At 50.8% G+C, this 17,595-nt stretch overlaps 1 protein-coding gene across 7 annotated transcripts in view; it reads left to right on the forward strand.

Annotated features, from left to right (window-relative positions):
• KCNN3 (potassium calcium-activated channel subfamily N member 3) overlaps window positions 1-17,595 on the forward strand; it is a 161,334-nt gene that overhangs the window by 34,119 nt on the left and 109,620 nt on the right. For 5 of the 7 annotated variants that reach the window (XM_053607361.1, XM_053607362.1, XM_053607363.1 and 2 more), the window contains exon 2: window positions 8,477-8,572. In XM_053607361.1, the coding sequence (XP_053463336.1) occupies window positions 8,477-8,572 (96 nt within the window). Of the gene's footprint in view, window positions 1-3,222; window positions 3,285-8,476; window positions 8,573-17,595 lie in introns of those variants that run through there. The other 2 variants (XM_053607367.1, XM_053607368.1) reach the window with 2 other exon arrangements.

Genomic DNA, 17,595 nt, shown 5'->3' on the forward strand with positions numbered 1-17,595 from the left:
TGAAAATTCAGGATATAAGTGTCTGCCTGGTTGACGTGTGTCAGAATCTCACCCCATTCGGATACTTAGCACTCAGTTCCTACTTACTGACCTGCCATGTGCTGGACAGTGTTCCAGGCATGGAGCTGTAGGGTAAGCAGGCCGAATTTAAACACCCTGCCCTTGGGGGCTTCTGCTCTGGTGGGTCAGAGCAGAGAGGGTCAGATGGTAGGAGAGGCTTGGCCACCAGCAGTGCAGTGCCAACTGGAACTGTCTGGTGTGGTCAGAATGTGGGTGGGGCCCAGGGCAGGCTGGCAGGGTTCTTGGTGCTAAGGTTACCAGTAATATTTAAGCAACTGACAGCCCCCAGCCTTGATGGTGGCTTTACAGATGCCGTTTGAGGGAGGATATGGGAGGAATGAGGATGGGCTCTAGGAGCCATCTGCCTATGGCTCCAGATCAGGTGCCCCTCCCAACACTGGCCCCCTGGCTCATCATGACCTTGCTTTTGCACCTGGGATTCATTGGGCAGCATGGGTAATTTAGCCTTAGCTCTCCTCCTTCAGCGTGCCCTGGTGTGGGAGTGAGAGGTGAGCCCAGAACAGAAGCTTCCTGTGAGGTGACCAGGATGCAGGAAGGGCAGCAATGATATCTCCTCCTGTGGCAGGCACCCTCCCTCACACGATGGGCATAGACAGGTGGGAAGGTGCCATATGCTTGGCCTCCTGTGCACTGGCCTGGCACTGTGCTGTGTGAGCCCTGTTGTCCAGGACCCTGGGAGCCACTTGCAGGTCATTCCTCTTAGCTTGGCTTCCCATGCATCTCTGACTGGCCCAGCCCCACGCATCCTCCAGAGCCCCCTTTCCTGCCCTGTTGACCTTTGTCTCTTCTTGACTTTGCACTGTGGGCAGAATAGAGAGGTCAGGGCAGGTGCCTAGCAGGGAGGAGGGGGGTACAGGTGAGGAGTGATGATGGTGCTGAGGGGAGCCCCTAGGATGAGCTCTTGGGGCTCCTGTGGGGGGACTCAGGCATGGCAGGTGGGGTTGAAGGGTGGGGACTCCCTGGCATTTTGTAGGTATCTGCTTGATGTCTGGACACAGTGGAGGTGAGTGAGTGCATGTTGTGTGAATGGTGAGCAAGCAGGAATTTGGCCACTGTTAACTGCCAACAGTGTCTTTCTGAAATTTCTGAGAGGTATCTTTGTAAATTGTTGTAACTACAAGATACTGATCTTGGAGCTGCAGTCAGGGCTGTAGACTGAGGACCAGCTGAGTTACCTGCACCCATGTCCGTGTAGCAAGAGAGAGGTCATTGGGCCAGGAGAGAACGAGAGCTTCTCTTGGTGTGAAAATCATGAGTTTTTTTTATTTGTGCAATCTAATCTCATCCCCTGACACTGGTGAGTAAAGTGAGGATAGTTCTTATTTGCAGAAAAGAAACCAGAGGCTCAGAGATGTTAAGGGACTGGTCTGGTGTCACATAGCCAGTAAGTAGCAAAGACATGACTTGAATTCTGGCCTTTAGGTTTAAAATCCCATGTTATTCACAAAGAGACAATGAAAATCTTCCTCGTTAGTCCCTGTGGCTAAAGATAGCCTTGCCGTGTTCTGTTTGAGAACATGGTGTGAGTGAATGCTGTGGCTGACCATTACACACCCCTCCATTTCATTGTGTATAGAAATGCCTGGGAAAAGAAAATTGCTAAAACAAAAGGATGGTGTGTGTATTTGGAGTGTCCCTGTGATTTATGTACATGTTATGGTGAGCATGCCCAGTGCCTTGGCCATCAGGCTTTGCTGAGCTACAGGGACCAATCTGTCCAGGAGCCTCACTTTATCAGGGGGCAAAGGCACAGGGGAGTGCAGCGATTTGCCCAAGGCAGGCGAGATCCCTGCGCCCTCTGATCCAAGCCCAGGAATCCTCCTCCAGAGCTCTCTTGGCTATGAAGTATTAGCAGCCTGACACTTCTCCCTTCTCAGGTCCCCAGAGGCCCCTATCCCATTGTGACAGAATCATCTGCTTCTCCAAGGATCCAGAGGGATGAGGAGTGACCCAAATATGACTCTGGTGGCAGGTGTCATGCTAGGAGCCTGGTGAGGGTTGGGGGGCAGCTCCACCTGGGAGGAGGAACCTGCGCTGAGATATGCCTGGGGTGAAGGATTAGGAGTGGAAAGGGCAGGTGAGGGTGGAGAAAGGAAGAAGTCTGGGTTTGGCAAGGATGTGCAAGGGAAAGGCCTGGATCTCCCAGGAGCGTGGTCTTTCCTGCTAGTGAAACAGAGGCTGACTTAATTTGCATAGCACTAATTAGCAAGTGTCTAATTAGGACGACCATCATAGAGCCATAGTCATCAGCTGATGCTGAATGTCAATCAATTTGGAGCCTTTCCTTGAAACTGAAGGAAACGTCAACCTTATTAAACAAAAAAGATTTCTAGATCAATTATTCCACGAACTGAATGCACAAAACGTAGGGATGTCAGAGAGACACATCAGACCTTAATCCAGTTAGTACAGACCTAGATGTTACCCCTCTTTCCCTGTGGGGGTTCCAGCTGGTGACAGACATCATGAATGGACCACATGTGCATACAGATGCACATTCTTTGTGGGTGTCGGCTTGGTTGGGGAAGGAGCCTGCATATCTTTTCTCAGTTCACGGCCCCCCCAGGACTGCCTGTAAGCATAGCTTTCTATATTTTGCAATGTTCCAAACGATAAAACACATTTAGAACTTCAGAGTCTCTGGGAAGATATACCGTGATCATTACAATTCTGGTCTGCCTTTGGAAGCTACAAGGCAGGCCAGGAGAGCAATTTATGTGGCTGGCTCAGAAGCCAGGGAACATACTCCATCACCATCCACACGGCCTCAGGAGAGGAAGGGCTGGAGCCGTGCCGAGAAGCCTCCCTGCAGAAAATGGAGGGTTAGCAAGGCACCACTGTGGGAGCAGGTGAGGGTGTTGGGGCCCAGGCTGGGCATGGGAACTTGGAGGCAGATAGGTTTGGGTGTAAAGTCTGGCTTCTACAGATCCTGCCTTTGCCACTTGCTGGCCATGCCCTTTGGACAAGTTCTATAACTTCTTAAAACATTAGCTTCCTTCTCTGTAAAAGCGGGTTCATGATGCTGTCCTTGCACATTAGGCCCCATAGTTGTGCTTCATTACAGATTCTTGTCATCAGTGAGAAACCACAGGCCTGTGAAGGGGTGGCTCATGGCTGGAACAGGACCAGGACCCACAGATGAAGATGTCTCAGAAGTTCAGGTCGACCCTCTCCCCTGCTAGGAGCCTCCTCTGCAGCATCTGGTGGGTGTAGCCAGACTCTGCTGGCTGACAGGAACTTACCATCCCACATGGGAGCCTACATCATTTTACAGCAGGGGAAAGCATGGTATATAGAAAAATCTGGCACAGAGCGGCTGTGTGAACTTGGGAAAGTCACTTCGCCTATCTGTTCCTCAGTTTTCTCCAACAGTAAAATGGAGACATTGTGACCTATTAGGGTGAGGATTTGAGGGAAAGTATGTAGAAGACTATTCTAGGGGCTGGTGCATAATTAGGACTCAATAAGTGTTAGATACAAAGGAAATTATTACTGCTAAGCAGTTTTAAGAAGCATTTACTAAGCACAGCACTCAGCATGCCACCTGGCTGTGCAGATGGCACCATGGACATGCAGGTGCCATAGATCCGGGGAGACTGTGACTTAGCACAGCAACAGAGCTATCCGGAGCCCAGGGTGGGCCACCCAGCCACAGGTCACACAAGGCCCCAGTCCCTCCTTGGCAGGAGAATGTACCCTCATGCTGAGAGCTGGGTGCCATGATATTGGACAGCATGAGACAAGGGAAACAGGCAGTGAGAAGGTAAGACGGTCTCTGGAAGACTGAAGCTTCACAGCCTTGTCCCCACAGAGGGGTGTGAGTCTGCCCACAGCCGAGGCAGGGTGCTTGCCATGTTACAAATACAGAAACTTACCCACCCTGTCCACATGGTACCTTTTTCTAGCAGTCCAGGGCTCAGATTAAAAACCAAAAAATTTTTCTTTTTTTTTTTTTTTTTTTTTTTTTATTGTTGGGGATTCATTGAGGGTACAATAAGCCAGTTACACTGATTGCAATTGTTAGGTAAAGTCCCTCTTGCAATCATGTCTTGCCCCCATAAAATGTGACACACACTAAGGCCCCACCCTCCTCCCGCCATCCCTCTTTCTGCTTCCCCCCCCATAACCTTAATTGTCATTAATTGTCCTCATATCAAGATTGAGTACATAGGATTCATGCTTCTCCATTCTTGTGATGCTTTACTAAGAATAATGTCTTCCACTTCCATCCAGGTTAATACGAAGGATGTAAAGTCTCCATTTTTTTTAATGGCTGAATAGTATTCCATGGTATACATATACCACAGCTTGTTAATCCATTCCTGGGTTGGTGGGCATTTAGGCTGTTTCCACATTTTGGCAATGGTAAATTGAGCTGCAATAAACAGTCTAGTACAAGTGTCCTTATGATAAAAGGATTTTTTTCCTTCTGGGTAGATGCCCAGTAATGGGATTGCAGGATCAAATGGGAGGTCTAGGTTGAGTGCTTTGAGGGTTCTCCATACTTCCTTCCAGAAAGGTTGTACTAGTTTGCAGTCCCACCAGCAGTGTAAAAGTGTTCCCTTCTCTCCACATCCACGCCAGCATCTGCAGTTTTGAGATTTTGTGATGTGGGCCATTCTCACTGGGGTTAGATGATATCTCAGGGTTGTTTTGATTTGCATTTCTCTAATATATAGAGATGATGAACATTTTTTCATGTGTTTGTTAGCCATTCGTCTGTCGTCTTTAGAGAAAGTTCTATTCATGTCTCTTGCCCATTGATATAAGGGATTGTTGGCTTTTTTCATGTGGATTAATTTGAGTTCTCTATAGATCCTGGTTATCAAGCTTTTGTCTGATTGAAAATATGCAAATATCCTTTCCCATTGTGTAGGTTGTCTCTTTGCTTTGGTTATTGTCTCCTTAGCTGTACAGAAGCTTTTCAGTTTAATGAAGTCCCATTTGTTTATTTTTGTTGTTGTTGCCATTGTCATGGCAGTCGTCTTCATGAAGTCTTCCCCCAGGCCAATATCTTCCAGTGTTTTTCCTATGCTTTCTTTGAGGATTTTTATTGTTTCATGCCTTAAATTTAAGTCCTTTATCCATCTTGAATCAATTTTTGTGAGTGGGGAAAGGTGTGGGTCCAGTTTCAGTCTTTTACATGTAGACATCCAGTTCTCCCAACACCATTGATTGAATAGGGAGTCTTTCCCCCAAGGTAAGTTCTTGTTTGGTAAAACCAAAAAATTTTTCAATTATAAGAATAGTATATTCTTGTAGAAATTTTGAGGAGAAAAGAAAAATGACAGTAAGAAAAATACCCCACTAATTCAGGACATTTGATGTATTTTCAGTCTTTTTCTGCATTAAAAAAAGTAAAAAAGAAATAATTTGAAAATAACAATGTGTTCTAAATAATATATATATATAGTTTGGGGTCTGAATTTCTCACTTGATATCATATCATCAGCCTTTTTTCAAGTCTTCAAATATCCTCCATAAAAGTGTTTTCTAGTGGCCGTGTAGTGTTCTATCACTGGCCAGTCTGAAACATATTTAACTACTTGAATATTTTTTGGCCATGTAGGAATAAATGGCTTTAAAAATGACTTTTGGTGAATGAGATAGAAATCCTAAGCATTCCTGTGTGCTAAGGATTAATATTCTAGTGTAGAGAAGCTCTGAGTCTGAGGGGAAGTATTGACCAGTTGACTGCAGGACTCCTTCAAGTCCACAAGTCCCATTTTGGCCCTTGGACGGGAGTTGAGTGAGCACTTGGGTGTGGCAGGCATCCTGTGTCACCACCACCAAAGAACCCTATCCATTTTGAGCTTCATTGGCTTTCAGGAGGCAAAGATGATAATTCAACATTTTTAACAAATAGAAAACATTTCTAGTCCAGCCAGACGTCTTTAGCACATTTTCTACCTGTTAGAAATGGTTGCTGGTTCACTTTTCATTGATGTATAGTGGCAAATGTGAGGACCTGTGCAGTGTGTCCTGAGGCCCCAGTGGTCCAGCACATAGCCTGGTCCTTCTGGGGCTGTATGAGTCAAGGTCAGATGGGCTGTGAATGGGGAGGCTCTGAAGAGGTACAGGAGGCTCTCCCCTGTATCTCTTCCTGTAAAGATGATGGAGATAGGCTTGGATTCTGATTCCAGTTAATTTCTGCCAAAAGAAACAAATCAGAGGCTGGAATGTGTAGCTGACCCCAGATACTCCCCAGGGGAGGAGACTCCTCTGAAAAGAAAGTTACAGTCATTTCTGCCTAGAAAACACTGAGCTGTCCCCAGTTCATTCCTGCAAGGGATCTGTCCTCTCCTAAAGCAGTCCTTGCACCCTGAATCCACTGCTTGCTCTTTCAGCCCATCTAGGGCTTATGATTGGGGAGCTCCAAGTACCAAAAAGCAATTTTGAAGACTAAAATATCCTGAGGCCAGAGCTGTGTCCACTGTTTGTGTGTCCATATTGGCCTGGCATGGCCCCAGCCCCCTCACACGCCCCCACACACCTGTGCCGAGTGAACATGGACAAGGCTAAGGAAGGCTGGCCTGTGTCTTGATCACCTTGTGGCTGGGGTGGGATGGAGACCTTGTTCCATAGCTGGATAAGCCCATACAGGGTGGAGAGTCACAATCTGGGTATAAGCCAGGCCGCTAGTGGGCAAGGCCTCTTGGCATTGCAAGATGTCTAGTAGGCACTCAGCAGATGGGAAGTGGCTGGAATTGTGAAAGGTGAACAAATGAATGAACTTTGCTAGTTCTGTATGTCTCTAGTGCTAGCATGTGCCCGCACACAGCAGGTCTCGGTAATGGTGTCAGAGAGACAGATAGTGAGACCGACGGACAAGCAGTATGCTCACAGAGGGGGGCTGAGGTGTGGACTTGTGTCTCTGGAAGTCTCACTCTCACTCTCGTGGTGCTATACTGGGCAAGACCACCTTGTATTGCAGACATCAGCCGCTGCTCATGTCCACCTCTGAAAGCTTTTGTGACCTCTCTCCTAGCTCTCCTAGAGGCTTCCCTTGGCAATTAATCATATTCCACCTTCCATGGCTGCTTTAAGATGTCCATTAGGTCCACTTAAATGATATTTCACACATTGCTACCCTGCTTCCCATTGCAGAGTGGACCTGGGGGCTTGTGGGCAGTACTCCAGGCTGAGAGCCAGGTCTTGGCTTTGAACTCTGGCATAAGCCACTTACTCCTGTGGGTCTCTGCCTGGAGGGGCTGTTAGAGGGTGGACAAGAACAACACCTGAAATACCCTGTAAACTGTGAGGCACCTTATGGAGACCAGGCATCATTCTGACTGCCACCCCTTGAGGACAAGGCTGCTTGTGTGGCTGGGCCTGTCAGGGCTGAGCACGGCTTGGGCAGGTGCATGGAGGTGCTTCCTAGACCCTTGTGTTGCTGTTGCTCAGGGCTGTCCCTGTCTTCCTGCCTCCAGGCAGCCAGACACCTGGGGGTGAGGTGGGGGTCGAGTCCCAGCCCAGAGGCAATTTGCAGAGAACACAAAGCACACGATGCCAGCAGCTCACACTCACCCCCAGCTCACACTCACACAGTAGCACCATCCTAGGACCTCACACACACTGACTCCTTAATTTTCATGACAGCCTCATGAGGGAGGTGCTGACATCATCGTGTCAGAAGCGTGGTACCCAAGTGCAGGGAGGTGTCATGAGCAGCCCAAGGCCACTGTAAGCAGCAGTATGGCCTGAGGTCGTGCTCCTGACCACAGGCCACAGGCTCTCTAAGCTGTGCTGGGGTGGGAAGGATATGGCAAAGGGCATGTGGCTGCTCGCTCACACACCTGGATCTAGTGGGAGACACAAGGCTCCTCGCTGGCCCCACAGCCCCCTTGTCTCCAGAAGCTCCTCTTCAGCCCTGGTCTCCTTCCTCTGCTCTTGGCCTGAGCCAGGCAATGACAGAGTTGCCAGGACATTCTAATTCATTCCCGAAAGAATTCTACCTCAGGAAACCCTCTGGGTTGGGTTTGTTAGGAGAAAACAGGGGCCAGGCTGGCATAATATTGATACCCAAGCCATATAATAGTGGCACAAAAAAGAATCATGTTCACGTGACTTATGAACACAGAAGCAAAAAGTCTGAATATGACATCAGCAGGCTGAGCCCTGTGTGTCTGACAGACACAGCACCTCACGGCTGAGCAGGGCTCCCCTGGAGTGCAGATGCAATTTAACCCCAGGAGACAGGCTCAGGGTGGCTGCAGAGATGGAGCTGGCAGGCCAAATGCAAGGGCCTTCTGTGGCTCAGGCTTACTCTGTGCCCCTGGAGGGCTGGTGACAGTCCTTCCTTTGTCCTCTGTCCTCCCCCTTGACACAGCCTCAATGTAAAGTGAGTCATTTCTTCCCAGCGCTCCCTAACCCTCACTTTCCGTTTTTCCTGCAGGATTCCATGTTTTCGTTGGCCCTGAAATGCCTTATCAGTCTGTCCACCCTCATCCTTTTGGGCTTGATCATCGCCTACCACACTCGTGAAGTCCAGGTAGGTGCCCCCTCCCCGCCCCCGCCCCCCGTGCTGTGGCCGAGCTCGTCCCCACCTTAGCAACCACTCGGGTGATTTTATGAGATGATGTCCAAGGCCCTGGCTCTTCTCTTGTACTTTAGACCCTGATGGAAGAGAGAATAGTGAGGCTTCCCTGTGGCTTTAGGACAACTGTGACATTATCTTCATTTGGGGATCCTGGAGACAAACATGTGGCTTCATGATCAGCATGGCTGCCTTGTTTAGGACCCTCATTAGGCACCTGGGCACTGTGAGAGCCTCTGCTGAGGTGCTGGGCCTGTCTGCCTCTGGACTTGAGGGGGGCACACCCACCTCCTGCTTCCCACTACATATGTACACACGCACATATGTATGCACACACACATACACTCACACGTACACACATGCACATACATATAGACATGCACACACACACAGCACACAGTGCACACATATGCACACACGTATGCACGTAGCCATGCAAATACACACACATGCACACACTGCACCAGATGCCACCAGCGACTCTGCATTCCTGAAGGGCACAGGCTCTACCCTGCCACTTTGTAGACAGAATCAAACTAAGTTAGATGTGGCCTGTTTCTCACTGCTGAGGATGACGTGGTGCCCAGAGAAGGGCCAGCTGGGCCTCTGGGGGTGTGTCCAGTTTGGCTGACTTGGGGAGAATGAGCTGGGAGGGTCAGGCAGGATGAATGGATCTGAGGCATTTTCTTGAGTCGCTAGCTCTTCGGGCGGCCAGGGCTGCTCTTGAGCATCCAGATGTTTCTCCTCCAATATGTGTGAATCTGGCAGCTATCCCCACCCGCTGGCTGGAGGAGCACACAGACTCACATCTGGGCAGCAGGCAAGAGGCTGACAGGCCAGAATCCAGGGTCAGACCTGGGTCAAGTCCTGGCGGTGGCCTCTTCTTTCGCTGGCCAGCCTCATCATCCGCTGGGTCTCGGTCTCCTCACCGGAACCTGAGAGCTTTATCCTAGTTTTGCTGGGCAGTTGTGGGGATGGCGAGAGCATGCTGGACGCATCTCTGAGATGCTGCTCAGACCCGGCCTCTTTGTCACACAGTGTTTTCAGGGGGGCAGCAGTACAGGTGTGGGTGTGAGCACCTCCCTTCTGGAGAGTGGCTCTGCTTTCTAGCCGAGGGCCAGGGCCACCCAGGATGGTGGGGATGCAGAAGCCTTAGTGCTAGGCTGCCTTGGCAGCTCCAATCTGTCAGTGACCTGGGGACTCTCCAGCCTCTGGGGGCTGCAGGTGCCTGCTCAGTGGCTGCCCTGAGGGCCTAGCGTCCCTGATGCTGCTGGGCAGCTTCCTTCATGGAGCCAGACCTGTGTGGAGGTGGTGGGCTCTAACCCAGACCCTGTCTAATCAACCCCAGAAAGGAGCCAGCAGTAAAGGCAGGAAGGAACGGGGCCAAAGAACGAAGAGGGGACAGGAGTTGACAGTCTGGGCTCCAGGCCAAGTTCCACTGCATCCAACACCAGCTGTGGGGCCCATGGGAGTTCATCTGTAGGAAGCCTATGTTACCTGTGGAATCTTCTCACACAGGCCAAGGGGGGAAGGCAGATCATGAACTCAGTTTTGACCCAACTGGAGGGGAGGGAGGAAGAGGAGCTGTACTTGTCCCTAACCCATACTGTCGCTCTGGTCACCCACTTTCTGCACCAGGCATTGGGCTGAATGGAGCCACCAACGCCCTCCCTTTGACGTTCCTGAGATCCTAATTCCAAGTCCCAAGCCTGCGGCCCTTGCTCTCAGACTGGGTCTGGCCCAGTGTGACCTTACTTCTGGCTTGGTGGCAGGGTCATGTTGCTACAGGCTGGCATCTTGCTGGGTACCCCTTGTCCCAGGCTCAGCTCATGGCCAATCTCTGTTTCAGCCCTAGTCACAGGCAGTAGATGATGCTGTTTGGGCCACTAATCTTTGCCTCTTTCTCTTTGGAGAAAGAAAGTGAAGTCAGTAGCATTGAACCCTGATGCAGACACTGCAGCCTGAGTGACTGGGGCCTGGCAGCAACTTCTCAGGGTTCTGGTGTTCCAGCTGGAGTCAGAGGTCACATTACCCATGTGGCTGGACTCTCACGGAGGTGAGCAACAGTGTGCAGTGTGGGCTTTTTTGAAATGGAAACTTTGGTTCCTTTCCTATGACTTCTGCCCCACTGTTTCCAGCTGGGCCTTGTCATTTACCAGCTGGGTCTGCCAGGTGGTCATCACTGTCACACCTGCCTAGCACTGGCAGGTGGCTAGGCTTCCTCCCTGCTGGCTCAGCTCTCCCACCACTCAGCCCTTTCCCACCTGCACCCACTGCCTTGTGGGGACGTCACCAGACCTGGCTCCCCTGTGTCTCTTCCCTTCCTTTCTGTGCATAGCTGGACCCTCCCTTGCCAGAGGGAAATAGGGATCGTTTTGGCCCAGACAGTCAGCAGGAAGGAGGGCTTACTTCCACTGGTTGTCCTTCATGTACCTGAGCTGGCCAAATGGCATTTTTTGTTCTGTGTCTTCCCCACCTCCCCCCACCCCTGTGCCCTGGAAATCGTCAAATTTCCAGGGACCTACAGTGTCTGACAAAGAGCAGGTGTTTGCAAGGATTGTGCAAGAAAGGGGCTGGATTCAGGATAATTGGTTTCCAAATCTGGTTCTACTGTTATTTAGCTTTGTAACCTTAAGGCCTCAATTTCCTCATTTGTTAATTAGGGATCCTAAGCTCCCCAGTTTTGCAATTCTCTGGTTTAGGTCTGGGTTGCTCAGCCGGGTGGAGGACCTGCTTTTGAGAATGGAGGAAGGAGTTGTCCCAGGAGGTGCCTGAGGGGGGTTATGCAGAAGGTGCCTAGCAGATACCCTCTGTGGGGAGAAGCTGGCTGCTGCTCACTTGTTTGGAGCAGGAGGGGGGTGTGGCTACTACATCTCCTTCCAGGGTGACCTAGGGCCTTTTGTAAAGAATACGCTTACCACTTCCCTCATCTGTAGGTTGCCAGCCATATAACTAAACTTTAGCAAGGGATCAGAGGACCATGTCCCCACCTCCCCCACCCCTGCTTCAGAAGCTCATACCAGGTTATGGCCCAGCACACATGTGAGGCTCAGGGACCTTCTGGGACAGCCTTCCTATTTGAAGAATTCTGAAGCATTGTTAGATAACTCTCAACCAAGCTCAGGCTTAAAGTCTTAGAGGCTCAGGGTTTGAAAGTTCTTGGAGGTGACTGTGTCTGCTCCCCTAATGTCTTAGACTATTTTCATCTGTTATGACAGACCGGGCAACTTAAAAAAAACAGAAATTTCTCATAGATTTGGAGGCTGGCAGTCTGGGGTCAACAGGCTGGGGATTCAGTTGTGTGGTGAGGGCTGCTCTCTGCTTCCATGGCAGTGTCCACTGCTATGTCCCCACGTGGCCAAGGGTAGGAGGCCAAGATACAGGGTGCTGCATGGAGCCTCTTTTATAAGGGCTTAGTCCTGTTTACAAGGGTGGGGCCCTCACAACCTAATCACCTCCAAAATTATCCAAATTTTGGAGGGGACACGTTCAAATCATAGCAACTACCAGGTGTGGGGACTCCCACCAGCTGCTGTGTGTGCTGCTGTGATGGGGCTCCCCTGCAGATAAGCAATGAAGTTCTTTGGAAAGGCCATCCTTCTGCTGGGAGAATGTGGCTTTCCTGGAACCTGCCCTTACCTCTGGTTATACTTCTGGAGCAAGGAAAGAATCCCTGTGCCTCCATCCATAGCCTTTATTTTTCCTCAGTCACCTCTTCTCTCAACATTTTGGAGCAAGGTCTGTGTGTCTTGGAAAGAAATGAAAACACAAAAACCATTTTTTAAAAAGTTTTTTTGTAGAGATGGGGTCTTGCTATGTTGCCCATGCTGGTCTTGAATTCCTGGGCTCCAAGGATCCTCCTGCCTCAGCCTCCCAAGGTGCTAGAATTACAGGTGTGAGCCACTGTGCCTGGGCACATTTTGTTTATTTACGAAAACTCTAGCTGGAAGGAGCCCCTCCCTTCTGTGGCTTGGTTATCACCAATAGCTCCCAGGTTGACAGTGCCAGGCCCTCTCCCCAGGGTGTAGCTCACATTGTAGATGCCATTGGCTTGTCCCTGGTCCCACATTTAAAATATTGAGTTCTTATTGCTCCTCCAGTGTCCTCCATTCCCCTCTTTTGGTTATCCAGGGAGCTTGTCACCCATTCAGCATCTGTTGGATGAGGCTCTTTTCTGTGACAGAAACCCTGAATTCACTGTCACTTCTCCAAGGGCTCACCAAGCTTGAGTGACTCTGTGGCTCTGATTAATGTCTCCAGTGCCATCCTGGAAGGCAGGACAGCAGATGGCTGAGGACATAGACTTCAGGGCAACCCAACCTGGGTTCAAATTATTCTCTTTGTCACTTCTTGTTGCGTGGTGGCCTTTAGCAAGTTACTTGATCCCTCTTATTCTATTCCCTTTCTGCATATAGGGCTAATAACAATACCTACCACCAAGGGCTGTTGTGTGGATTAAATTAGACAGTACATGAACAGAGCCTTGGCTTAGATGAGGACATGCCTGCCTGGCAGGGGGAGTGGAAAGGCATCCCAGGCACAGGCCTCATTTGAAGGCCCTGAGACCAGAGCCTGCAGGGTGCATTTGGGATGAAGGGCAAGGTCCTGGGTCACTTGCTGAGGAAGGAGCAGGACCAGCAGGAACTCGTGTGCTGAAGGGTTTCGGGATGTCCTGTAGGTAGCAGCAGAAGCCACAAGAGGGTTTCTGGCTGGGGAGTGAGATGATCAGATTTACATTTGAGATAGTGCTGGCCACCTGCAGCACAAATGTCAGAAGGGCCGATTTTAAGCCAGGAAGCCAGCGAGAAGCATGTTAGGGATGGCAGTGCCTAGAGTGAGAGTGGGGACAGGAGGAGAGCAGCACATGTAAGGTGTTGAGCAGGTGGGGGTCCCCAGTTGGGGTGGAGATGCTGTCTGCAGGGAGGGAGGTGTCCATGGATCGCTTGGGAAACTTGGTGGCTGGGAGTGCCATTCACAGAAGGCGGTCAGGGTAGGGAATGGTTAATGGACTCAATTTTGGACAAGCTGCTTCCAGGACAGTGATGGGGGCCAGGGCTGGATGCACAGGGGGTTAGCAAGATGGGAGGAGGCACAGGACAGACCCTTGCCAGGATATCCATAAGAGAGAAGGAGGTGGGGGGAGAAAAGTCCACCAAGTGGTTCAGAAGAAGCAGGGAGGTCAGAGGAGACAGGCAGAGGGCAGTGAGGGAGTGGCCAGCCATGCCGCAGGAGTCACAAACTTGGGGAGTACACGTGTTCCGGCTTTAGGCTGTGAGGAGGTCACTGTGCCCATGGTCAGAATAGTCCCAGAACAGCAGTGGGGGGAGGGGAGGAGGACCCCCTGGGAGATGAGAAAATGGAGGCAGTGACTGGCCACTCTTATGAGAAGTCCATGGTGGGTAGGTGAGGGAGATCAGAGGCAGCTAGAGGGGACACAAGGAGATGTCACACTGGTTTGCAGACTGGAGAGGCCACATGTCTGTCAGCTATCAGAAAGGAACCAGCTGAGCGGGAGGGGAGTAACCAGGGCCCAGGTCCTGGCCCAGGAGCACACATGGAAAGGCCTGGCTCCGATTGGGGACAGGACAGGGTGGGGCAGGAACAGACACACCCATGCCCAGTGCGGGTGGAGGGCAGCAGAGCCTGGTCCTGATTAATGTTTGTTCAGTTAAATTGGGTAGCTCCTGTGAGCCCAGGAGAGGACGCAGGTAATAGCAGAGTTGGATGGCGCTTCAGTTTGTGGTTATGGGCCATATTCAAAGACAGAGGCAAAATCAGACAGGTCAGTAGGGTGGGGCGTCCTGTCTTGTTGAGGGTATTGAGCTCCTCAAGATGTGGCGTTACCCTCAGAGGCTTCCAATCTTCTTCAAACTTGACAGGAACAATGACAATGTTGATATATGGGCCTTCGTGCTTCAAATGTACAAAGAAATGAAAAAAGGGGAGACTTTTAATTTATTAGGTATATAAAAGTAGATATTTTTATTAAATACCAATAGAGTTCTCAGCAGACAGGGAAATTACTTCAAATTATAGGGTATAAATTATATCCAGGAGACAGCTCACCTTGTAAGAAGCCTCACTGGCTGTGGAATGATTGTCCCGAGGATGGGAGTGTCCTCTCGAGTGTGTGACATGATGTCATTGGGACACGGTATCTGACCTGCAGGACATGTCACTGGGCCCACTCCTAATGAGCTAGTAGCACGCCCCTTCTGGGCCTGGGCAGGGTGGTGTTGCCTCCTTCCTTCTCACCATAAAAGGATGTGGGTTCAAATCACATCCTAAATCTTATGCTGAGAGTCGGGTGTAAGGGCAGAGTTGTACACTGACCTCTCTGACTTTGCTAACCCTGGTACAATTTATAAAAACGGTGAATCTGTTCCTTTGTTTATTTAGCAAACATGTTCTATAGGACTGCAAGTGCTCATCCTAGATCGCGATCTGCAGTGTGGGGTGTGTCCCCACAACACTGTAATGTGGGGTGTGTGTGGAGACTGAGTGTCCAGTAGGAGGGCATGAGTTTCTCCTGAAAGGTGGGCTGAGGCTGAGTTCTGTCATCACCAGGAGCAGAGACCTGTGCATTCTAGGACAGGGGCAGAAGAGAATCTGTGTTTGTCCCAGGGAGAGAAGGAGGCCACCCAAACCCCACTGGCCAGGTCTCCATCCTTCTTGCAGGCCCTGCATAGATATTTCCTGCGGGTGGCATGGGCTGATTGGTAGATTTGAATTGCCTTCTTTGAGCTCCTCAGCTGGGCTCTGTGTGAGGGCGTCATGTCCCTGACACGATCATGGTGGGTGGACAGGACAAGAGCTGGGGTTTCCCTGCCGAAGGGCATAGTGCTCAGCAAGCGGACCACCTGCCAGGCTGCCACTGCGGGGTTTACATCATTGCTGGCCTTATTTCTGTCAGTCACAGCATACCCAGGAAACCGAAAAAGGGAGGGAGCGTGCTCTGGTCTGGCCACTGGCAGCTCGTCAGGGCCTCAGCCTCAGCCCACCTGTGTCCGTGGGGCTGGTAAGGAAAGGAGACAGTGACAGGAGGGAGCAGAAGCCACCCTGACACTTGGCTGGAGTAGCTGGACCACTTGCTATCCCTTGCTTGACTGCTCTGAAGACACCGTTCAGAGTGGACAGCGTCGCATGTCTTGTCCGGTGCTCTATGTTGGAGGGTTTCCTCGCACATTGTTAGACTTTTGGCCTGGCTGATTTTGCCTTCTTGCCTTTTAGGGTTCAGCGTAGACCTGTCCTCTCATAGGAACTCTTTCTGGCCCCCACTCACCCCAGAAGAGCCCCTGTCAGGAGCTGGCTGTAAATACTGTTTCTCACCCCATTCCCTTCCCAGCCCGGGGGCTCCATGGCTGTGAGGTCTGCACCCCAGAGCTGCGAGATCACCCAGCACACAGCTGGTACAGTGGGTGTAGGCTGGACAAATGGATGTGTGGACAGCAAATCTGGGGTAGGCAGACTTATTCCCCCTCATTCTGGAGAGAAAACCGAGTCTCTGTCAGGCTGGGAGACGTCCTACAGTCTAGCCCTGGCTTCTGGCCCATGCCCTTTGCATCTTGAAGGGCTGAGTGTCCCAGCAGGTTGTCCCAGTGAGCTGGCTGTGCCCATGGTGGCCCGCCTCGGTCCCAGCACCTTTTCACTATGCTAGGCCTCAGATTGCCATGGTTACCACACTGGCCCTGGCAGTCTCTGCATGACATTCTGGTTTTATTTGCTAAATATTTAAACACTTGGGCTTAACTCTTTCTGCCTCAAGGAGGGCTCTCCTGCCCTCCTGTCCTAGCCCTTCAGGTGTAGAGGTTGCTGCTGCTCTCTCCAGGCCCTGGGGGTGGGGTGGGCCAGGTTGCAACAAGGCTTTCTTCTCTGTGGCCTGAGCAGGCTCTCTGCTTTGTCATCAGAAAATGTTATCCTGTATCATGCTTCCTGCTGTGTCTGTTAACAGGTGTGAAAACCCTGCCCCAAGGGGTGGGTCAGTTTCCTTCCAGGCAGATGCTTCTTGCCAAGTCTTCTAGGAGCCCAGGATGTTGGGGATGTCCCTCTGCCCTTGACCCCGGCAAGGAGACAGCAGGGTAGAGTAGGACTGGTTTAGGAGGAGTCAGTGTCTGTGAGTGGGACAGTTTGGCGCCTGCCTCCCCACCCCCAAGACAAGGCCCTTTGGGAAGAGGAAGCTACGGGAGGCTGAGTCCAACATGAGACAAGTTACCTTAGAAACCACACACTTGTCCTTGCCCTGGGCCATGTGAAGTGAGGAGGCTGTGGACACACTTCTCAGGAAGCTTTCAGTGTAATTCAAGACATAAAAAAAATCACTGTCCTGGTGTGGGCTAAGAGAGTCAAAGGGTTCTGAGAAAAAATAGCCCAGTGCCTGCCCTGCCTGAGGGCCCTGACCCAGCACTGCCACCCCCTTCACACGGGACCACATACCCGTCCTTCTGGGCACTGATCAAGTGTAAGCTTGGGCAAGCTGCTTGTTCTGGCTCAGTCTCAGTAGTGTTTTCTATGAAGTGGGTAAGTCGGACCAGATGATCGCTGGGGCCTCTAATTATACCCAGGAGTCCATGTCCCAGGTCTGCTCAATGACAAGGGGAGAAAAGTGTGGGGAGAGCCGCTGGGCAGGATTTGATGACAGTAACCACCATGGTTTGCATCAGGAGGCCCTGTGGGGACTGTTCAAGCAGCTTTGTCGCTTCTCATCATAGTCTTGCTTCTCTGCCCAGACATGAAGCTGGTTGTGCCTGAGCACAGCCTCAGACCTGATTATGAAGACAGTCCTTTGGGTCCAGTGTCTCAGAGTTGTCAGATGACTCCTCTTAGGTCACTTACAAACACAAACTGGTCAGGCATCTTAAAGCTTTTAGGATAATTAAAGTAAGTGACTAGTCTCCCTTCCTTAGTTCTTAATTCTAACCTCCGATGAATGCAAATGCCCCTTCTCTGTGTCACTGGTGAGCAAGAATCTGACTTAGTGG

Source organism: Nycticebus coucang, chromosome 10 (assembly GCF_027406575.1).
Source record: "Nycticebus coucang isolate mNycCou1 chromosome 10, mNycCou1.pri, whole genome shotgun sequence".
NCBI classification, from domain to species: domain Eukaryota; kingdom Metazoa; phylum Chordata; class Mammalia; order Primates; family Lorisidae; genus Nycticebus; species Nycticebus coucang.